An 18252-nucleotide genomic window follows, 5' to 3' on the forward strand; every position below is an offset into this window, starting at 1 on the left:
GGGAACTCCCTGGTGGTCCAGTGGTTAGGACTCCATGCTTCCACTGCAAGGGGCACAGGTTCAATCCCTGGTCGGGGAACTAATCCTGCATGCTGTGTGGTGCGGCCAAAAATAAAAAAGAATCATATACAAAAATTAGCTCAAAACGGATCAAGGACCTAAATGTAAGACCTAAAACAATAGAAGAAAACATTTCATGACGTTGGATTTAGTAATGATTTCTTGGACATGACACCAAAGGCACAGGTAACAAAAGGAAAAATAGACAAACTGCACTTCATGAAAATTTTAAAATTTTGTGCATCAACAGAGTAAAAAGGCAACCCATACAATGGGAGAAAATATTTGCAAATCATATATCTGACAAAAGATTAATATCCAGAATATATAGAGAACTCTTAAAACTTAACAACAAAACTTAACAACCTGATTCAAAATGAGCAAAAGACTTGAATAGATACCTCTCCAGAGAAAAGATACAAATGGCTAATAAGCACATGAAAAGATGCTCAACATCACCAATCATTAGGGAAATGCAAATCAAAACTGCAATGAGATGGCTACTATCAAAAAAATAGAATATGAGTGTTTGCAAGGACATGGAGAAATTGGGACCCTGGTGTACTACTGGTGGAAATTGGTACAGTCACTATGGAAAACAGTATGGTGTTTCCTCAAGCCATTAAAGACAGAATTACTATATGATCCAGCAATTCCACTTCTGTGCATATACCCCAAAAGTAGGGTCTCAAAGAGATATTTGTACACCCATGTTCATAGCAGTATTATTCGTAATAACTAAATCGTGGAAGCAACTCAAGTGTCCATCAGTGGATGAACGGATAAGCAAAATGTGGATATACATACAATGGAATATTGTTCAGTCTTAAAAAGGAAAGAGATTCTGCAGTATGTTTTCAACATGGATGAACCTTGGGGACATTATGCTAAATGAAATTACCCAGTCAGAAAAAGATACATACTGTATGATCCCACTTATATGAGGTACTTAGAATAGTCAAAATCATAAAGACAGAAAGTAGACTGGTGGTTACCAGGGGCTGGGGGCAAGGAATACGGGGAGTTATTGTTTAATGGGGATAGAGCTTCAATTTCACAAGATGAAAACAGTTACGGGGATGGACAGAGGTGATTTTTGCACAAGGATGTTAACGTATTTGATACCACTGAACTGTACACTTAAAAAATGGTTAAGATGGAAATTTTATGTTATGTGTATTTTATGAGAGAGAGAGAAAGAGAGACAGAGAGAGACAGAGAGAGAGGCTTCTCTGCCTGTTCCACCACGGCCGGGGCTACTAACCCAAAAAGGATCTAGCGGGTTCCACGTGGTGTGAGTGGGGCCGGAGGACTGGGCTGCGATGCGCTCCACTGGCGGACGGGGCACACCCGAGCACAGCCCCAGACGCCTCTCCAGGCCCGGGAGCACGCACCTAGGGCTCCCCCTCCCCTGTGGACGCGCGCCCTCGGCCCCCTCGCGCAGGGACAGGTAGGGAGCTGGGTTGCAGACACTGCCCGGACAAGTTCACAGCCAGTCCTGCGGGTTCCATAGGCCAGCGGAGTGCTGGGGCCGTGCAGTCCCCGGAGCAGGCGGAAGGCGGGACCCCTCCCCTCACCCCACTCCGCCGCCCCGTTTCTCTTCCTCCTTCCCCGGCTCGCTCCCTCCCTCCGCGCCCCCGAGTCCCGCAGCCGGGCAGCCAATCCCAGCCGCGCTCCTGCCCGGCTGCTCAGGGTGGTGGCACGGAGCCCGCAGACGGCTTGGAGAGCTCGAGCTTTGTGCCCAGCAGCAGGTAAGGTGCGCGGCGGGATCTGGGTCGAGTCGGGCTTTTCTAAAACCGTCAAGCAGGAGCCTGAAAACTGATGCTAGTGCGAGACCCGGCGCCCGCCCCGCTGCCGGGCCCACGAGCCCTCGGCGCCGCCCACCTGGCCCTTCCCGGGCCCGGCGCGGAGCTGGCGTTCTGGAGGCTCCGCTGGCCCGGGGTCCCGACGTGCTCCCCAGGGAGGGCCTGTCTCAAGTAAACAAAGACCAACTACTAAAAACATTGTATCTATGTTTCATTTGTAAAATGGTGATGGTTTGGGTTTTTATGCAGAGGTATTCGGCTCCTGCTGCGGGCTCGGCCGGAAGGGAATCCGGGAACCCGCCGCGCTGGGGTTGTGCTCCTCGGTAGGAACCCTGCGTAGGTCCCTTAAGCTCTCCTGGCCGCGCTCTCCTCTTTGGAAACTGGAAAATCCTATTATTTCAGATGTTGTTCTGAGGGTTACATGAATTAAGTGCACTCTTAAAAAAAAAACTAAGGCTGAGCTCCCAGCAACAACAGGGTTACCTAGACACAGCTATTTCAAAGTACTGATAACCCCGAATTGTTCCACAAAGGAACTAAGGTAGTTTGCAACAAAATCACGTAGAATAGTAACAAGTCAGCATAGAATAAATATAACCAGATATTGGGAGCAGAGGTAATGTAAGACAGAAAATAAGTCAAGGGGAAAAAATAAAGTGTGAACTTGCTGTGAAAATGGAAATGTTCTGTAATTAATTTACACTTAAATAGTGTGTCTATATGGAAAACAATATGGAGGTTCCTCAGAGAACTAAAAATAGAATCATCATATGATCCAGCAGTCCCACTCCTGGGCACGTACCGGGACAAAACTATAATTCAGAAAGATACGTGCACCCCATGTTCATAGCAGCATTATTTACAATAGCCAAAATGTGGGAACAACCTAAATGCCTATCGACAGGTGAATGCATAAAGATGCGGTGCATATATACAATGGAATACTACTCAGCCATAAAAAAGAGTGAGATAATGCCATTTGCAGCAACATGGGTGCAACTAGAGACTATTATACAAAGTGAAGTTAAGTCAGAAAGCGAAAGACAGACACCACATGATATCACTTATATGTGGAGTCTAAAATATGACACGAATGAACCTACCTACAAAACGGAAATAAATTCACAGACATAGAGATCAGACTTACAGTTGCCAAGGGGGACAGGGAGGGAGAGGGATGGACTGGGATTTTGGGGCTGGTAGATGCAAACTATTACATTTCGAATGGATAAACAACAAGGTCCTACTGTACAGCACAGGGAACTATATCCAGTCTCCTGGGATAAACCATAATGGAGAAGAATATTTCGAAAAGGAATGTATTTATGTGTATAACTGAGTCCCTTTGCTGTATACCAGAGACTGTACAACACTGTAAATCCACTGTACTTCAATTTTAAAAAAGTGTGTGTCTAGTGGCTGCCTTATAGGACATTGCAGGTCTATATTGTTTTTCTACTGGAGTCTCAAATTTGTGTCTAGGAAAGTGAACTTGGTCATTTGCATTGTTCCTGTCATTTGAAACATACTTCCTTCATTCATTCCTCAAATATGAATGGCCTTGGAGGAAGTAGAGCCATTCCTTATAATTAACGAGAAAGACAGTTTTCTGTACTTCATTATTAGAGCACCCTGATATATTACCATGTGAAAGTTTACTCAGTTGAGGAACTGGGGCTGGGAGGGATGGAGTCAGTGAATATGGCATAATTTATAACTTTTTTTTAGAGTTTTGAATAAAAATGTTAACTTAACCTTTATAGGAAAATTTAAAAATATATAGATTCGCAAAAAGAAACAATCGCTAAAAATTTCACCACTCAGAGACATAATTGCAGTTAAGATTTTGATGTGTATATTTCCAGACCTTTGCCCCATGTAGCCATTTTATTTTCCTTAGTAGGCCCCAAAGTATCAGCTCCCTCCAAGAAAGGAAAATCCAGTCTGGGGGCAAGGGTCGCTTTTACCTTAACCTTTGGACCTCTCAGGCCAACACCTGGCCTCATCCAACAAGGTCACCGTCTCCCTAATCCTTCTCTCGTACTTCTGCCAGTGGCCTGGCTTTGGGGCAGTGGTTATAGGCATCTGAGAGAGCATTTCGGAGAAGAGGAAAAGTCACAGCTGTGGTTCATTCCGCATGAGGAGTAATCCAGGGTTTCTCATCCTTGGCACTGTTGATATTTGGGGCTGGATAACTTTGTTGGGGGATGGCCGTCCCGTGTATTAGAAGATGTTTAGCAGCATGCTGGCTCACACCCACCCCCCCACTTCTCCTCATGACAATCAGCAGTGTTGGTTGAGACCACTTGGGTTAACGGAAATTGTTAAATTATTCATGACGTGCACTAAAGAGGTTCATATTCCAGTTTGCACGTAGGAGAAGGACTGAGATCGAAAGAGAGGCATAGCTTAAGCTAAGGAAGCTGTTTAGTCCTGGCTGTACGATTCACTTACGGTGAGATTTTGGTGGGCAGGTATATCAGGATGGAAACAGGAAAAAACCACAAAAATGCAAGACACTTTTGAGGGGATTCCATAGAAGAGGGGGTAGGATTCGAGGAACCAGCAAATGACAGTGCGACACCCGGGGAGGACGGCTGGCGGGGTGCCATCCCCACGCTGGCCGGAAGGGGCAGGGAAGGGACTGGGATACCAGAGCTTGGAAGTGGGGGCCGGGTGGGTCGGTGGGTGGGAGAACTGGAGGAGGAGCCGCCCTCCAGGGCTGCTGTGGCCCTGGCAGAATGCGGCCATTGTCAGAGCAGCAGCCCAGCAGATGGGGGATAAGTTCACCAGCCTCTCCCTTCATCACGAGTCCAAGTTCTTACTGCTCAGCCACATGACAGGCCACTAAATTGAGAGATAAAGTGTTAGGGCAAGGAATAGCAGCTTTTTTGGAAAGCCAGCAGACAGAGAAGATGGTGGACTTATGCCCCAAAGAACCATCTTACCCCCAAGTTAGAATTCAGGCTTCAGAGGGGAGGGGGTGTAGCAGATCGTTGTGAACTTCTTGGTGGGCCAGACCGGGAAGGGGATGTTCTTGCAGCGGTCCAGGTAGGTCTGCTGTAAACCTCCAACAAGAGGAATGTGATTCTCTGTTGTGCAACTTTTTATCTCTGTATGAAGGAAAATTGTTATACCTTCAAAGGTCAAGCCTGGGAGGCAGAGCCTTGAGAATGTGCTCTCATGTATATTTCAGGCTGTAGGCAACATTCTTTTACAAAGAAGTAGAGCCAGTATAAGGAAGCACAGGTAGCAGAGTGCAAAGGTGAGAGCTAAAGGAATATATCCAGTATGGAGTCAGGTTTGTTCTTCTCTGTTACACCTTTCCCCTCCTGTACCCACGGAGCTCCTCCTCTGGCCAGTCCCTAGTGGAAGCTGGTGGGTGAAGCAACCCAGGTGATGCAGCCTGGGGAGGTCAGCCAGCTCCCGAGGGGGTGGGAGCAGAGCCGATGGAGAGCCACCAGAACCACCAGTAGTGTGTGATCTAAAGTCTTCTGCCTCTGTAGAATGAAAGTTTGAGGGCTCTAACTCTTAAGGGTTACCAGGGGAGGAAAAGGAGGTAGGCAAAAAATGTTTCTGAAAATTAAAACATATAACACACGCAGGGCACTGCTGCTTCTGACCTCTGACTCTGTTTCAAGCAGTAAGGTCAAGTCATGCTGTTTTAGCTACTGCAGGATTTTTTTTTTCCAGCTTTACTGAGGTCTAATTGACCAAAATTTCTGAGATAAACTATACAGTGTGATGATTTGATACACGGATACATTACGAAAGTATTCTCTCCAAGTAAATTAACACACGTTTACTGGTTTTGGTTTTGGTGAGAACATTTAGGTTCTACTCTCAGCAGATTCCAGTTATTCAAGACAGTGTTATCAACTATAGTTACCATTAGGTCCTCAGACCTTATTCATTTTGTAACTAAAAATTTGTGCCCTTTTATCAGCCTCTTCCTATTTCCCCAATACCCCAGCCCCTGGGAACCACTTTTCTAATCTCTGTTTCTGTGAGTTTGGTGGGGGGTTTTTTTCTTTTAGATTCCACATATAAGTGATACCAGGCAGTATTTGTCTTTCTCTGCCTGGCATATTTCACTTAGCATAATGCCATCCGGGTTCACCTGTGTTGTCAAAAATGACAAGATTTCCTTCTTTTTTAAGGCTGAATAATATTCCATATGTTGTCATCCCTTGGTATCTGCAGGGGATTGGTTCCAGGAGCCCCCGTGGATACCAAAGTCCTTGGATGCTCAAGTCCCTTATATAAAATGGTATAGTATAGTGAACATAGTTGGTTCTCCCTATCTGTGGGTTTCACATCCTCAGATATGGAGGGCTGACTGTATATGGATCACATTTTCTTTTTCCTTTCATCCGTCAACACTTAGCTTGTTTCCAGGTCTTGGCTGTTGTCATAATGCTGCAGTGAATGTGGAAGTACATATATATCTCTTCAAGATAATTATTTTCTTCCCTTTGGATATATACCCAGAGGTGGGATTGCTGGATCATACAGTAGTTCCATTTTTAATTTTTTGAGGAATCTCCATGCTGTTTTCCATATTGGCTATACCAGTTTACATTCCCATCCACAGTGCACAGAGGTTCCCTTTTTTCTACACCCTCACCAGCATTTGTTAACTCTTTTCTTTTTGATAATGGCCATCCTAACGTGTGAGGTGATTTCTCTTTATGGTTCTGATTTCAGTTTCCCTCACGATTAATGATGTTGAATGCTGAAAACCTTTTCGTGTACCTGTTGACCCTTTGTATGTCTTTGGAAGAATGCTTATTAAGTTTCTCTGCCCATTTTTAAAAAAAATTTTTGGCCGCAGTGCGTGGCATGTGGGATCTAGTTCCCCGACCAGGGATCGAACCCATGCCCCCTGCAGTGGAAGTGCAGAGTCTTAAGCACTGGGCCGCCAGGGAAGTCCCTCTGTGCATTTTAAAATTGCGTTTGTGGTTTTTGCCATTGAGTTGTATGAGTACCTTGTATATTTTGGATATTAACCCCTTATCAGATATGTGGTTTGCAAATACTTTCTCCCATTCCGTGGCTTCCTTTGCTGTGCAGAAGCTTTTTACTTTCATGTAGTCCGACTTGTTTATTTTTATTTTTGTTGTCTTTGCTTTTGGTGTCAAATCCAAAAAAATCATTGCCAAGACCAATGTGAAGGAGCTCACCCTTTATGTATTCTTCTAGATTTACAGTCTCAGATCTTAGGTGGTGCCATACAAACTTTAGGATTGCTTTTTCTGTTTCTGTGAAGAATACCGTTGGAATTTTGATAAGGATTGCTTTGAATCTGTAGATCACTTAGGGTAGTATGGACATTTTAATAATATTCATTCTTCCAATCCATGAGCAAAGAATATGTTTTCATTTATTTGGGTCTTTTTCGATTGCTTTCTTTCATGTCTTACAGTTTTCATTGTAAAGATCTTTTTTTAAATTGAAGTATAGTTGATTTACAGTGTTTTGTTGATTTCTGCTGTACAGCAAAGTGATTCAGCTATACATACATATACATTCTTTTTTTCTGTATTCTTTTCCATTATGGTTTATCACAGGATATTGAATATAGTTCCCTGTGTTATACAGTAGGACCTTGTTGTTTGGCCCAGCCTTTCTTACCTGTTTTGATGTGGGTATTTTCTCATTCACCAGGTATGTAGGAGTCGCTAAGCTAGTTTCTGGATCTCTTTCAGAAGGGATTGCTCCCAGGGTAGCTGTACATTCAGTGTGTCTGTGGCAGAAGGGGAGCTCAGGAGCCCTCTATGTTGCCATTTTGGTCAAATTTACTGCAGGATTTCTTTAAACTTCTTCATCCTGCATATTCCAACTCAGTTGTGCTGTTTGGTGCACTATTATAAAACATAGCTTTGCTGGTGCCTGAATAAATAGTTGGATATTTTCTATATATCTTGTACAGAATGATTTTTCTTGTAGCTTAACTGTTTACTTTTTTTAAATCATCACAGAAACCACATCATAATACCTCAGAGTTTGAAAAGGCCTTACAGTTTCTCACCTGATATCTGAGAATTTGCAGAATCTTAAAAATAAAAATGCATGAAAAATATATACATGTATCAAATTATCCTAGGTACAGCTTAAACTTATAGGATGTTATCTGTCAATTACATCTCTATAAAGCTGGAAGAAAGCTGCATAGGAAAACAAAATAGGCACAAAACAGCAGAAAAGCACCATATGCTCAGTGTAGAGCATAACACGATTTATGCAGTTAACATCAAGGTCACAAATAACACACTGTGAAATCTTGCTTATAAAAAAAAATCTTGACTGATCTGCTAAGGAAAGAAAATACATTCTTTCTAGCGAGCTTTTAAATTGTTAAAGACAAAAGTTACATTTACAGGGATTCTTCCTGGGTGGAAGATTTATCTTCCTTGGGCCCCCACCACACACACTTGTCATTTGTGCTGTGCTCGGATGTTCCAGCAGTTTGTCGTTTCCGAAAGCACTTGGCCAGAAAGAACTAGTCTTTCAGCAATAGGAGACCAAGGTTTTGACCTGGACTTTCTGGGGGATCAGTACCTAACGACATGTATGGGTCCCCCCTGGAATGTCCTGGTCTCACCCCACTTTTAAAATTTAGTTGTACTGCAGTTGCATTGTTTGCAATTATTTGAGTTAATAAGCTGCCCTTTTAAAGAAGGGACACACCCTGGTAAGCCTAAATACAGGATATCAGTAAAAGGCAAAAGGTTTTGAAATGGCCACGAGGAGGAACAGAAGGTACATGGGGCAGGTGGGAGGGGCTTGAAAGTTGGGGTGGGAAGGACAGTGGCTTCTGTTTGGAGACAGTGCCGCGGAAAGCTTCACCTGTTCAGCACTGTTGTACCTGGCGTCTCAGGGCAGCAGCTTTACTATAGCGCTGATAACCTGAGCTTTGTCCTAGTTCACGTGTGTCTGTCTGCCCCTGAGAGAACCAGAAGAGAAGCTAATAACCTCCAGTTAACCAAGCCAAACATGGAAGACAGCTAAAGCAAAGGAGAACAAACTAATAGAAGTGAGTTCGAATTTACGGCACATCAGCACTGGAAGAGTGTGTAGGGGTCATGTAACTTTGTCCGAGCTCATCCCCCCGACCCCCAGCTTTTTCAAGGTGCAGGAACCAAGTTGCTCAGAGACCATGTGCCCTGGCCTCTGTCACAGAGCTAGTGGGTACCCAGGCCAGGTTTAGAACTAGTCTCTTTTTTAAGAAATTTGTTTTATTGAAATATAGTTGATTTACAATGTTGTGTTAATTTCAACTGTACAGCAAAGTGGTTTAGTTATACATGTATGCACATTCTTTTTCATATTCTTTTCCATTATGGTTTATCACAGGATATCGAATATAGTTCCCTGTACAGTAGCACTGTGTTGTTTATCCATTCCATATATACTAGTTTGTATCTGCTAACCCCAAACTCCCAATCCATCCCTCCCCTACACCCTCTTCCCCTTGGCAACCACCGGTCTGTTCTCTATGTCTGTGAGTCTGTTTCTATTTCGTAGATAAGTTCATTTGTGTCACACTTTAGATTCCACATATAAATGATATCATACGGTATTTGTCTTTCTCTTTTGAACTTACTTCACTTAGTATGATAATCTCTAGGTCCATTTCCCAGAGGGTAGCTTGTCTGCTGCCGGAGATACGGGGGAAGGAGAAACCTATTCGAAAACGCTTTAAGCAGGTTATTTATGCAAAAGTGTTGACTTTTTTCCTTTAACTTTCTAGTGAACCACTGCAGCCTGAGCTGTTGTTTGTAATTATGCAGTAATTCAGGAACTAACTTGAGATTCTTCTTTTTTCTTTAAGTGGCTTCCCCTAGAGAGGCACACCATATATTTCTGGGTGGGAAGGCTGAATCCTAATTTAATTTACAAATTTGATGCAATCATAGGCACAGTTCCTATGGAAATTTTTTTTTTTTTCTTTAACTTGACAGAGCTGTTGTAAACTTCATCTAGATGTCTGAGCAAGCAAGACTAGATAAGAATACTGAACAAGTTAGTGAGAGAACTTGAACTACCAGATAGCAAAACATACTGTAAAGCTACAGTAAACAACATATTATAGGCACGGGAAGCTGGGTCAGTGGCACAGCCCAGAAGGTGAAAGAAAGAATAACCATATGCATAAGAATTTAAGTATGAGCCATTGGGGGAAAGAATGAAAGAGTCAGTAAATGATGTGAGAACAACTCAACTATTTGGGAAGATTACAGGAGAGTCTTATCTCATGCCATATACCAAAATATAATTTAGATTGATTAAAACTAAACATATAAAGGGGAAAAAAGTTAAAAATCTAAGTGAAAATTAAAATGTATATATAAGTCTTTCTAAACATAATACTAAAAGTCAGAAACTTAAAGCCTTTTAGGCTTTTAAATATTATTAAAAGTATTTTCAATATTGTTAAAAATATTAAACCCTTGAAATAAAAAACAAACCAAAGTAAATCTTCTTGCACCCCAATGTTTATTGCAGCACTATTTACAATAGCCAAGACATAGAAGCAGCCTAAATGTCTACCAACGGAGGAATGGATAAAGAAGATGTGGTACATATATACAATGTAATATCACTCAGCCATTAAAAAGAACAAAATAATGCCATTTGCAGCAACATGGATGGACCTAGAGATTATCATATGACGTGAAGTTAGTCAGAGAAAGACAAATATTATATAGTATCACTCATATGTGGAAGCTAATTTAAAAATGATACAAATGAACTTATTTATAAAACAGAACAGACTCACAGATTTCTAAAACAAACTTAACGGTTACCAAAGGGGAAACGTGGGGGGAGGGATAAGTTAGGAGTTTGGGATTAACATACACACACTACTGTATATAAAATAGGTAACCAACAAGGGCCTACTGTACAGCACAGGGAACTCCACTGAGTATTCTGTAATAACCTATATGGGTAAAGAATCGAAAAGAGAATGAATCTTTGTATGTGTATAACTGAACCACTTTGCTGTACACCTGAAACAAATACAACATTGTAAATCAACTCTACGCCAATAAAAATAAATAAATAAAAATAAAATACACTAGAGTACAGGGGAAAAAAGTAAATCTTCTTGTTATAGGGTTAGGTCTTAGATCTTTTCTTTTTTCTTTTTTTTTTTTTTTTGCGTTATGCTGCCCTCTCACTGTTGTGGCCTCTCCCGTTGCGGAGCACAGGCTCCGGACGCGCAGGCTCAGCGGCCATGGCTCACGGGCCCAGCTGCTCCGCGGCATGTGGGATCTTCCCGGACCGGGGCACGAACCCGTGTCCCCTGCATCGGCAGGCGGACTCTCAACCACCAGGGAAGCCCTAGTCTTAGATCTTTTAGAATGTATTAAATGTAGAATAAAGTTCTCCCTGGGTTCTGTTCAGACTTTAATGGGTCTTGGCAGGACAGTGGGGAGGAAGGGAGAGATGTGTGATGGGCAGGGAGGGTGCTGAAAGGTGGCCTGGGGTTGCTGCCTACCCCAACAGTGCCATCTTATTACAAGGGAAGTTGAAAGCTGGAGAAGGAGTATGGAAAGAATCCTGGCGAGGATACCCCTGTTGAACGTGCTTTATAAGTAATAATGCAATTCACCCTTGGTAATTGACCGCTGGTGCCTAAGGTGGTAAGGTTTCTAGGTGGGGTCCTTTCTCATCCATGTGCATCTCTGCAAATTGGTTTTGTTTTGTTTTGCATTCCCCAGATTCTGTGGGAAAGGTAGTAAAGTTCATAAGTAATGTTTTATTGACTTTTTATAGGAAACCTTTTCTGGAAGTTGTTATTAGAAAGGGAAGGCAAGCAACAGTAATGTTTCTACAAGAACAAAGGACTCAGGGCAATTTAGTGATTTCTCCTGTGGGGACTGGAGACAGAATTGGAAAGCAGTGGTTATTACAAGATACTGAATATATCAAGAAGAAGATGTGGCACATATATACAATGGAATATTACTCAGCCATAAAAAGAAACGAAATTGAGCTATTTGTAATGAGGTGGATAGACCTAGAGTCTGTCATACAGAATGAAGTCAGAAAGAGAAAGACAAATACCGTATGCTAACACGTATATGTGGAATTTAAGGGGAAAAAAGTGTCATGAAGAACCTAGGGGTAAGACAGGAATAAAGACACAGACCTACTGGAGAATGGACTTGAGGATATGGGGAGAGGAAGGGTAAGCTGTGACAAAGCGCGAGAGAGGCATGGACATATATACACTACCAAACGTAAGGTAGATAGCTAGTGGGAAGCAGCCGCATAGCACAGGGATATCAGCTCGGTGCTTTGTGACCGCCTGGAGGAGTGGGATAGGGAGGGTGGGAGGGAGGGAGACTCAAGAGGGAAGAGATATGGGAACATATGTATATGTATAACTGATTCACTTTGTTATAAAGCAGAAACTAACACACCATTGTAAAGCAATTATACCCCAATAAAGATGTTAAAAAATTTAAAAAAATAAAATTAAAAAAAAAAAGAGTTCCCTGTGTTCTACAGGAGGTCCTTGGTTATCTATTTTACATATAGGAGTGTGTATCTGTTGATCCCAAACTCCTCATTTATCCCTCCCCACCCATTTCCCCTTTGGTAACCATAAGTTTGTTTTCTGTGTCCGTGAGTCTATTTCTGTTTTGTAAATTAGTTCATTTATATCATATTTTAGATTCCACATATAAGTGTGATATCTTATGATATTTGTCTCTCTCTCTCTGAGTTACTTCACTTAGTATGATCTCTAGGTCCATCCATGTTGCTGCAAATGGCATTATTTCTTTCTTTTTTATGGCTGAGTAATATTCCATTGTATATATATGTACCACATCTTCTTCATCCATTCATCTGTTGATGAATGTTTAGGTTGCTTCATGGCTTGGCTGTTTTATATATATATATATATATATATATATATATATATATATATCACATATATGTATAATATATATATAATATGTATGTATATGTGTATATATAACTAAATCACTTTGCTTTATACCTGAAACTAACACAGCATTGTAAATTAACTGTACTGCAATTAAAAGGTTAAATCTTGAAAAACAAATTTTTAATTAAAAAAGAAAAATGGGAAGCAGTGGAATTGCTTGCCCACATTTGGAATTTTAATAGATGTTGCTAAACTGCCGTCTGTAGAGATGATACCTACCTATAGTTCCCCAGTAATAGGTAGGAGTTCCCTGGTGGTCCAGTGGTTAGGACTCTGAGCTTTCACTGCCGGGGCCTGGGTTCATTCCCTGGTTGGGGGACTAAGCTGTGCGGCAAGGCCAAAAAAAATCAGAGATATTTGACCAACATGTGGTAAATGTTTTGATCTCTGTCAGCGTGACAGGCCATCTAGGTAAAGTCATTTCACAACTGAGGTTGAGCACCGTTTTAAGAGTCACCAGATTTTCCTTTTCTGGGAATCAGAGAGCATTTTAGACCTGGAAGAGACCTTAGAGATGAGGTCCAGCCATTCAGCCTACACATGGAGAACCTGTTTGGCTGTGGTCACTTGGTTGGTCTGTGACTGAAGCCAGACCAAACCCCAGGTCTTTTATTTATCATAAAGGCTCTCCGGGTGTGTGTAAGACAGCCCTGGAAAGGTCTCTGGGCAGTCTGGGTTTGGCTCCATAGCCGGGAAGCTGGAAGTTACAGCACAGGGCCACAACACCGTGACTGTAAGGCCAAGTGCTTTAACCCACCCTGAACTTCAGATTCCTCATCTGTAAAATGGAGTTAATATTAGCCTTTTTGCCAAGGTTTCAAGGATTAGGGTTCATGTAGATAAAGCAGCTGACACAAGTTGTCTCACAGTTGTTACCATCTTCCTCATATTTCGTTATCTGACTTCCCCACCCCACATGTAAGGGACACATAACACTAACATTTTTTTTTTTTTAAGTTTTATTAGGACACGGCCAGACCCATTTGTTACACGTTGTCTATGGCTCTTCCCGTGCCTCTTTCTTTTTTTCTCTTTTTAAATAAATTTGTTTATTTATTTATTTTTGGCTGTGTTGGGTCTTCGTTGCTGCACCCGGGTTTTCTCTAGTCATGGTGAGCGGGGCCTCCTCTTCGTTGCAGTGCGGGAGCTTCTCATTGCGGTGGCTTCTCTTGTTGCGGAGCACGGGCTCAATGCGCTCGGGCTTCAGTAGTTGTGGCACACGGGCTCAGTAGTCGTGGCTCGTGGGCTCTAGAGCACAGGCTCAGTAGTTGTGGCGCACGGGCTTAGTTGCTCCACGGCATGTGGGATCTTCCCGGACCAGGGCTCGAACCCGTGTGTCCTGCGTTGGAAGGTGGATTCTTAACCACTGAGCCACCAGGGAAGCCCTGCATCATTCTTTTAAGTATACAGAAGCATCCCTTCTAGTATAAGAGGGGGCCCTTGGGGATTGGCAGTGTTCTTTAGAGAAACATTACTGGTGTGATGTCCCCAGGGAGGCCAGCGACCACCTGCCGGTGTCAGATCAGACACCGGCCTGGGTGTCCTCACTGGAGGGTACAAGGTGGTGAAGGCATTTGGGAAAGATGGGGCCAATGGGACAGGAAGTGGGGGGAGAAGGGGGGTGGCCAGGGAGAGTGTCGGCAGGGAGTTTGGGGAGGTGCCACCAAGGTCCTGAACCTCTGCTTTTGTCTTCACAGCTCCTGCAGAAAGGGACCAAGATGAACGCAGAGGTGAGTCCTCTAAAAGGACCCGTTTAAGGATGCTTTTTTCTGCAGTGTCCCTCATTTCTCCTTCACAGAGTGTCTCCTTTCCTCCAGAGTTTTCGGAAACATCAGCACAAACTTGAAAACATGTCCCCTCCTTCCTGCCACCATACATGGCTCCCGGTGATATGGGAAGAATTAGGCCCCTCTGAGTTCTTATCTGTGTCAGTCCAGCTTCAGTTAAATTAAGAATTATCTACTTCAGTTAATCCTGAAACAACACTTATGGGTTAGGGGTAGAGTGGGCTGGGCCCTGGGGGCTGCTGGGCCCTTGTGTTATTCTGGGGACACTTAACTCTGCTTACAAGGACCTTTCTCTGCATCGTCTCCCTGTCGTCTCACTTCCACTGAACCTGTTCTTCGATCCAACGAGATGCCTAGTCTCTTTGTCCCTCTGATTTTTCCTGACCAATCAGCCCCTCCTGCTCTCACTCCCTTCCAGGTCCAGCGTAGATCGTGGGGTCCATCTCTTCAACTGCTATTGTGCTCTCATCTCCAACTCCTTTTCCGCTTGTCCCCTTGATGCCCATGGCCAGCCCAGAGGCTGTCCCCACAGGATGGTGGTCTTGGGTGAGTGGCACAGCTTCATGCTGTTTGCGGCTGGCAGAGGTCTTAAAAACCTCATCTGGGTGCTCAGCACACCCACCGGGCCCCCTCCGTAGCCCCAGGCAGCTCTCTTTCCCTTTGCCCGGAACAACCAGGTCTGGTCTTCCTCACTCTTCCCAGCTCCCTCCTCACTCTTAGTACGGGGGTCACCTTTTACTTTACGGAGAAAAACTGGAACCATCAGCCATCACCTCTCTCAATTTCGGACTTCCTGTTTGGCTTGTTCCTTTTTTCATAGTGGAAGGGATGCTTGTCAGTGACAGAGCTCCAGGCTGCGAGTACAGGAAAACACAGTTTAATGTGGTTTTTATCCTGGAAGTCCAGATGCAGGGCAGGCTTCAGGGTGGGTTGATCCAGTGGCTCAGCCACATCTTATCAAGGATGTCCAGGATCTTTGCATCTCTCCACTCTCATCCAAGTGTTGGCTTCATCCTCGAGGTAGTGCCCCTCAGGGTTCTAGGATGGCCGCCAGCCCGGGCTGGGACTACATGCTTCCTCATTCACTCTGAGCGGGAGAAAGATGGCTTTCTGCAGCTCTCCCAGAAAAGTGGGAACCTTCTTTCCTGAAGCCTCCACCAAACTCCTGCTTAGGTCTTGCTGGCCAGAACCGGGTCACATGCCCATTCCTGGACTAATTACTGTGTCAGAGGAGCCAGGATTTTGCCAACTGGCTTAGACTAATCTGTCCCACCTGGTGCAGCTTCCCCCTCTACCCCGGGGCTGGATCTGGGAAGAAGGAAGGCGAGTGGACACTGGGAAAGGACCCATTGCATCCCGTCCCAGACATTTCTGGTGAAAGCGTATTCACTGAAAAAACACGCACACCTAAAAGCTGAGAATTATGTTTTATTCTGCTGACTTACGGAGGACTTAAGCCCGGGATATAGCCTCTCAGGAAACTGAGGGACTGCTCCAAAGAGGTAAGGGACAAGCCAGGATATATAGGGGTTTTTTGCCCCCCAAAAAAATCCCAGGCAATTGGAACATCAAAAGATTACTGTTAAAGGAAAACAGACATCTCAAGTTAGTGAATTTATCACTTTTCTATGTATGGGAAGATGCAAGAGTCTAGGCTTACTGAAATCACTCCTTTGATAGGCACCTTAGCTATCTAGGGTGCCTAAGAGCAGTGGCCTGCTCTCTCCCATCCTGAGTCCCCTGAGGATGTACCTCGGGGGCAGCTGCAGTGGCTGAGGGCTTGATGGCCTCGACAGCCTTTCTTTACTGAAATGTCCACACTCTGAATTGCAGGCTCTGCCACCTGTTCAGACCTTGTACCACCTCCCTGATTACCTCCTTGACCAGCTGCACTGTTGGGCTCATTTCTACTCGATCTTTCCCATCAATATTTCCAACTGCTTTAGTTTTTACTTTCTTCAGAACAAAGCAACACATGAGGTCTTGTCGAGCTACCGTAATCCTATTTTTCTCATTCCCTTCAGAAACTCATCTTTAATAGTAGTTTTCTGATATAATTCAAAAAGGTACGTGCACCCCTATGTTCATAGCACTATTCACAGTAAACAACCTAAATGTCCATTGACAGAGGAATGGGTAAAGAAGATGTGGTGCATATATACAATGGAATACTACTCGGCCATAAAAAAGAATGAAATAATGCCATTTGCAGCAACGTGGATACAACTAGAGATTATCATACTAAGTGAAGTAAGTCAGAAAGAGAAAGACCAATAGCATATGATATCACTTACATGTGGAATCCAAAATATGGCACAGAGGAACCTATCTACAGAACAGAAACAGACTCACAGACATAGAGAACAGACTTGTGGTTGCCAAGGGGGAGGGGTGGTGAGGGAGGGCTGGACTGGGAGTGTGGGATGAGCAGATGCAAACTATTATATCTGGAATGGATAAACATAAACAACAAGGTCCTACTGTATAGCACACGGAACTCGTCAATACCCTGTGGTAAACCATAATGGAAAAGACTATAAAAAAAAGAATGTAGATATGTGTAAAACAAAAAAAATAGCTTTTAAAAAGTTTATACACAGACCTAGTACAAAACTCAAAAGCTATACACAAGACGTTAAACAGTCAAAAGCGAGTCTCCCAGGTACCCCATCCCCCCAGCCTCCTCCACCCCAGGGCTGGCCTCTGTTAACCATTTTCTGGGGCCTCTGCCGCCTTATCCGAAGGCCCTGTAACTCACTCTAATTCTCATGTTCTTGGAAGTTGTGAAAAAAAAGAGTAAAAACTTAGCATTAACGTTAAGCTCATAGAGCCTGCCCTGGTAAGATTTCTATCAATCATCAGCCACCCCTTCTGTTCTATAATTTTGACCTTTCCTTCTTCGGTGCTTTTTTTTTTTTTTTTTTTTTTTTTTTGGCGGTACGCGGGCCTCTCACTGCCGTGGCCTCTCCCGTTGCGGAGCACAGGCTCCGGACGCGCAGGCTCAGCGGCCATGGCTCACGGGCCCAGCCGCTCCGCGGCATGTGGGATCTTCCCAGACCGGGGCACGAACCCACGTCCCCTGCATTGGCAGGCGGACTCTCAACCACTGTGCCACCAGGGAAGCCCCTTTGGTGCCTTTTCTCTCAACCTTTTAAAAATATTCCCAGACCTTGGGTCCCCCTCTAACTATTCTGCCTGAAACACCCTGTGACCACCTTCTAGTGGTGGTGGTCACCCTTCTCACTACCCTCTCCTGTCTCATCCCAGGGCAGCCTGACGTGGTCCTCGCTGCTCCAGTAAAACTTCTCAGAGCTCTCTCTCTGGAAGTGATCCCTCCCTCATGTGAATTTCCATCACCCTTCTTTTGTTACCTTCCATCCTTTGACTTGGAGCAGAACCGTCTGTGTGCCCTGTTCATCTTCACATCCCCATAGCAGCTGGCATGATGCCTCCAACACCGTGTGTCCTCACTGAATGGCAGTTGACTGAATGATGGGATGATTCGGAGACTGTTGAGTCATCTTGTGATTCATTCCAGAGCTTGGGTGGATCAGTAGAAATGTAGAGGAAGGAGAACTTGCAGAGACTTGAGGCTGGCTGGGGAGGGAGGGAGGAGCGGGGTCTCAGCCGTAAT

At 44.0% G+C, this 18252-nt stretch overlaps 2 protein-coding genes across 4 annotated transcripts in view; one reads left to right on the forward strand and one right to left on the reverse strand.

Annotated features, from left to right (window-relative positions):
* Positions 1–18237, reverse strand: part of LOC116759471 (cytochrome c oxidase assembly factor 1 homolog) — a 157993-nt gene extending 139756 nt beyond the window's left edge. The window contains exon 1 of the mRNA XM_032643285.1: positions 17990–18237. Coding sequence (XP_032499176.1) covers positions 17990–17996 — 7 coding nt within the window. The 5' untranslated portion in view covers positions 17997–18237. The remainder of the gene's footprint in view (positions 1–17989) is intronic.
* Positions 1461–18252, forward strand: part of BLVRA (biliverdin reductase A) — a 56340-nt gene continuing 39548 nt past the window's right edge. The window contains exons 1-2 of one of the 3 annotated variants that reach the window (XM_032643280.1): positions 1461–1510; positions 14529–14561. In XM_032643280.1, coding sequence (XP_032499171.1) covers positions 14550–14561 — 12 coding nt within the window. In that variant the 5' untranslated portion in view covers positions 1461–1510; positions 14529–14549. Of the gene's footprint in view, positions 1511–1697; positions 1812–14155; positions 14562–18252 lie in introns of those variants that run through there. The other 2 variants (XM_032643279.1, XM_032643278.1) reach the window with 2 other exon arrangements.

The sequence above is a fragment of the Phocoena sinus genome, chromosome 9 (assembly GCF_008692025.1).
Source record: "Phocoena sinus isolate mPhoSin1 chromosome 9, mPhoSin1.pri, whole genome shotgun sequence".
NCBI lineage: Eukaryota > Metazoa > Chordata > Mammalia > Artiodactyla > Phocoenidae > Phocoena > Phocoena sinus.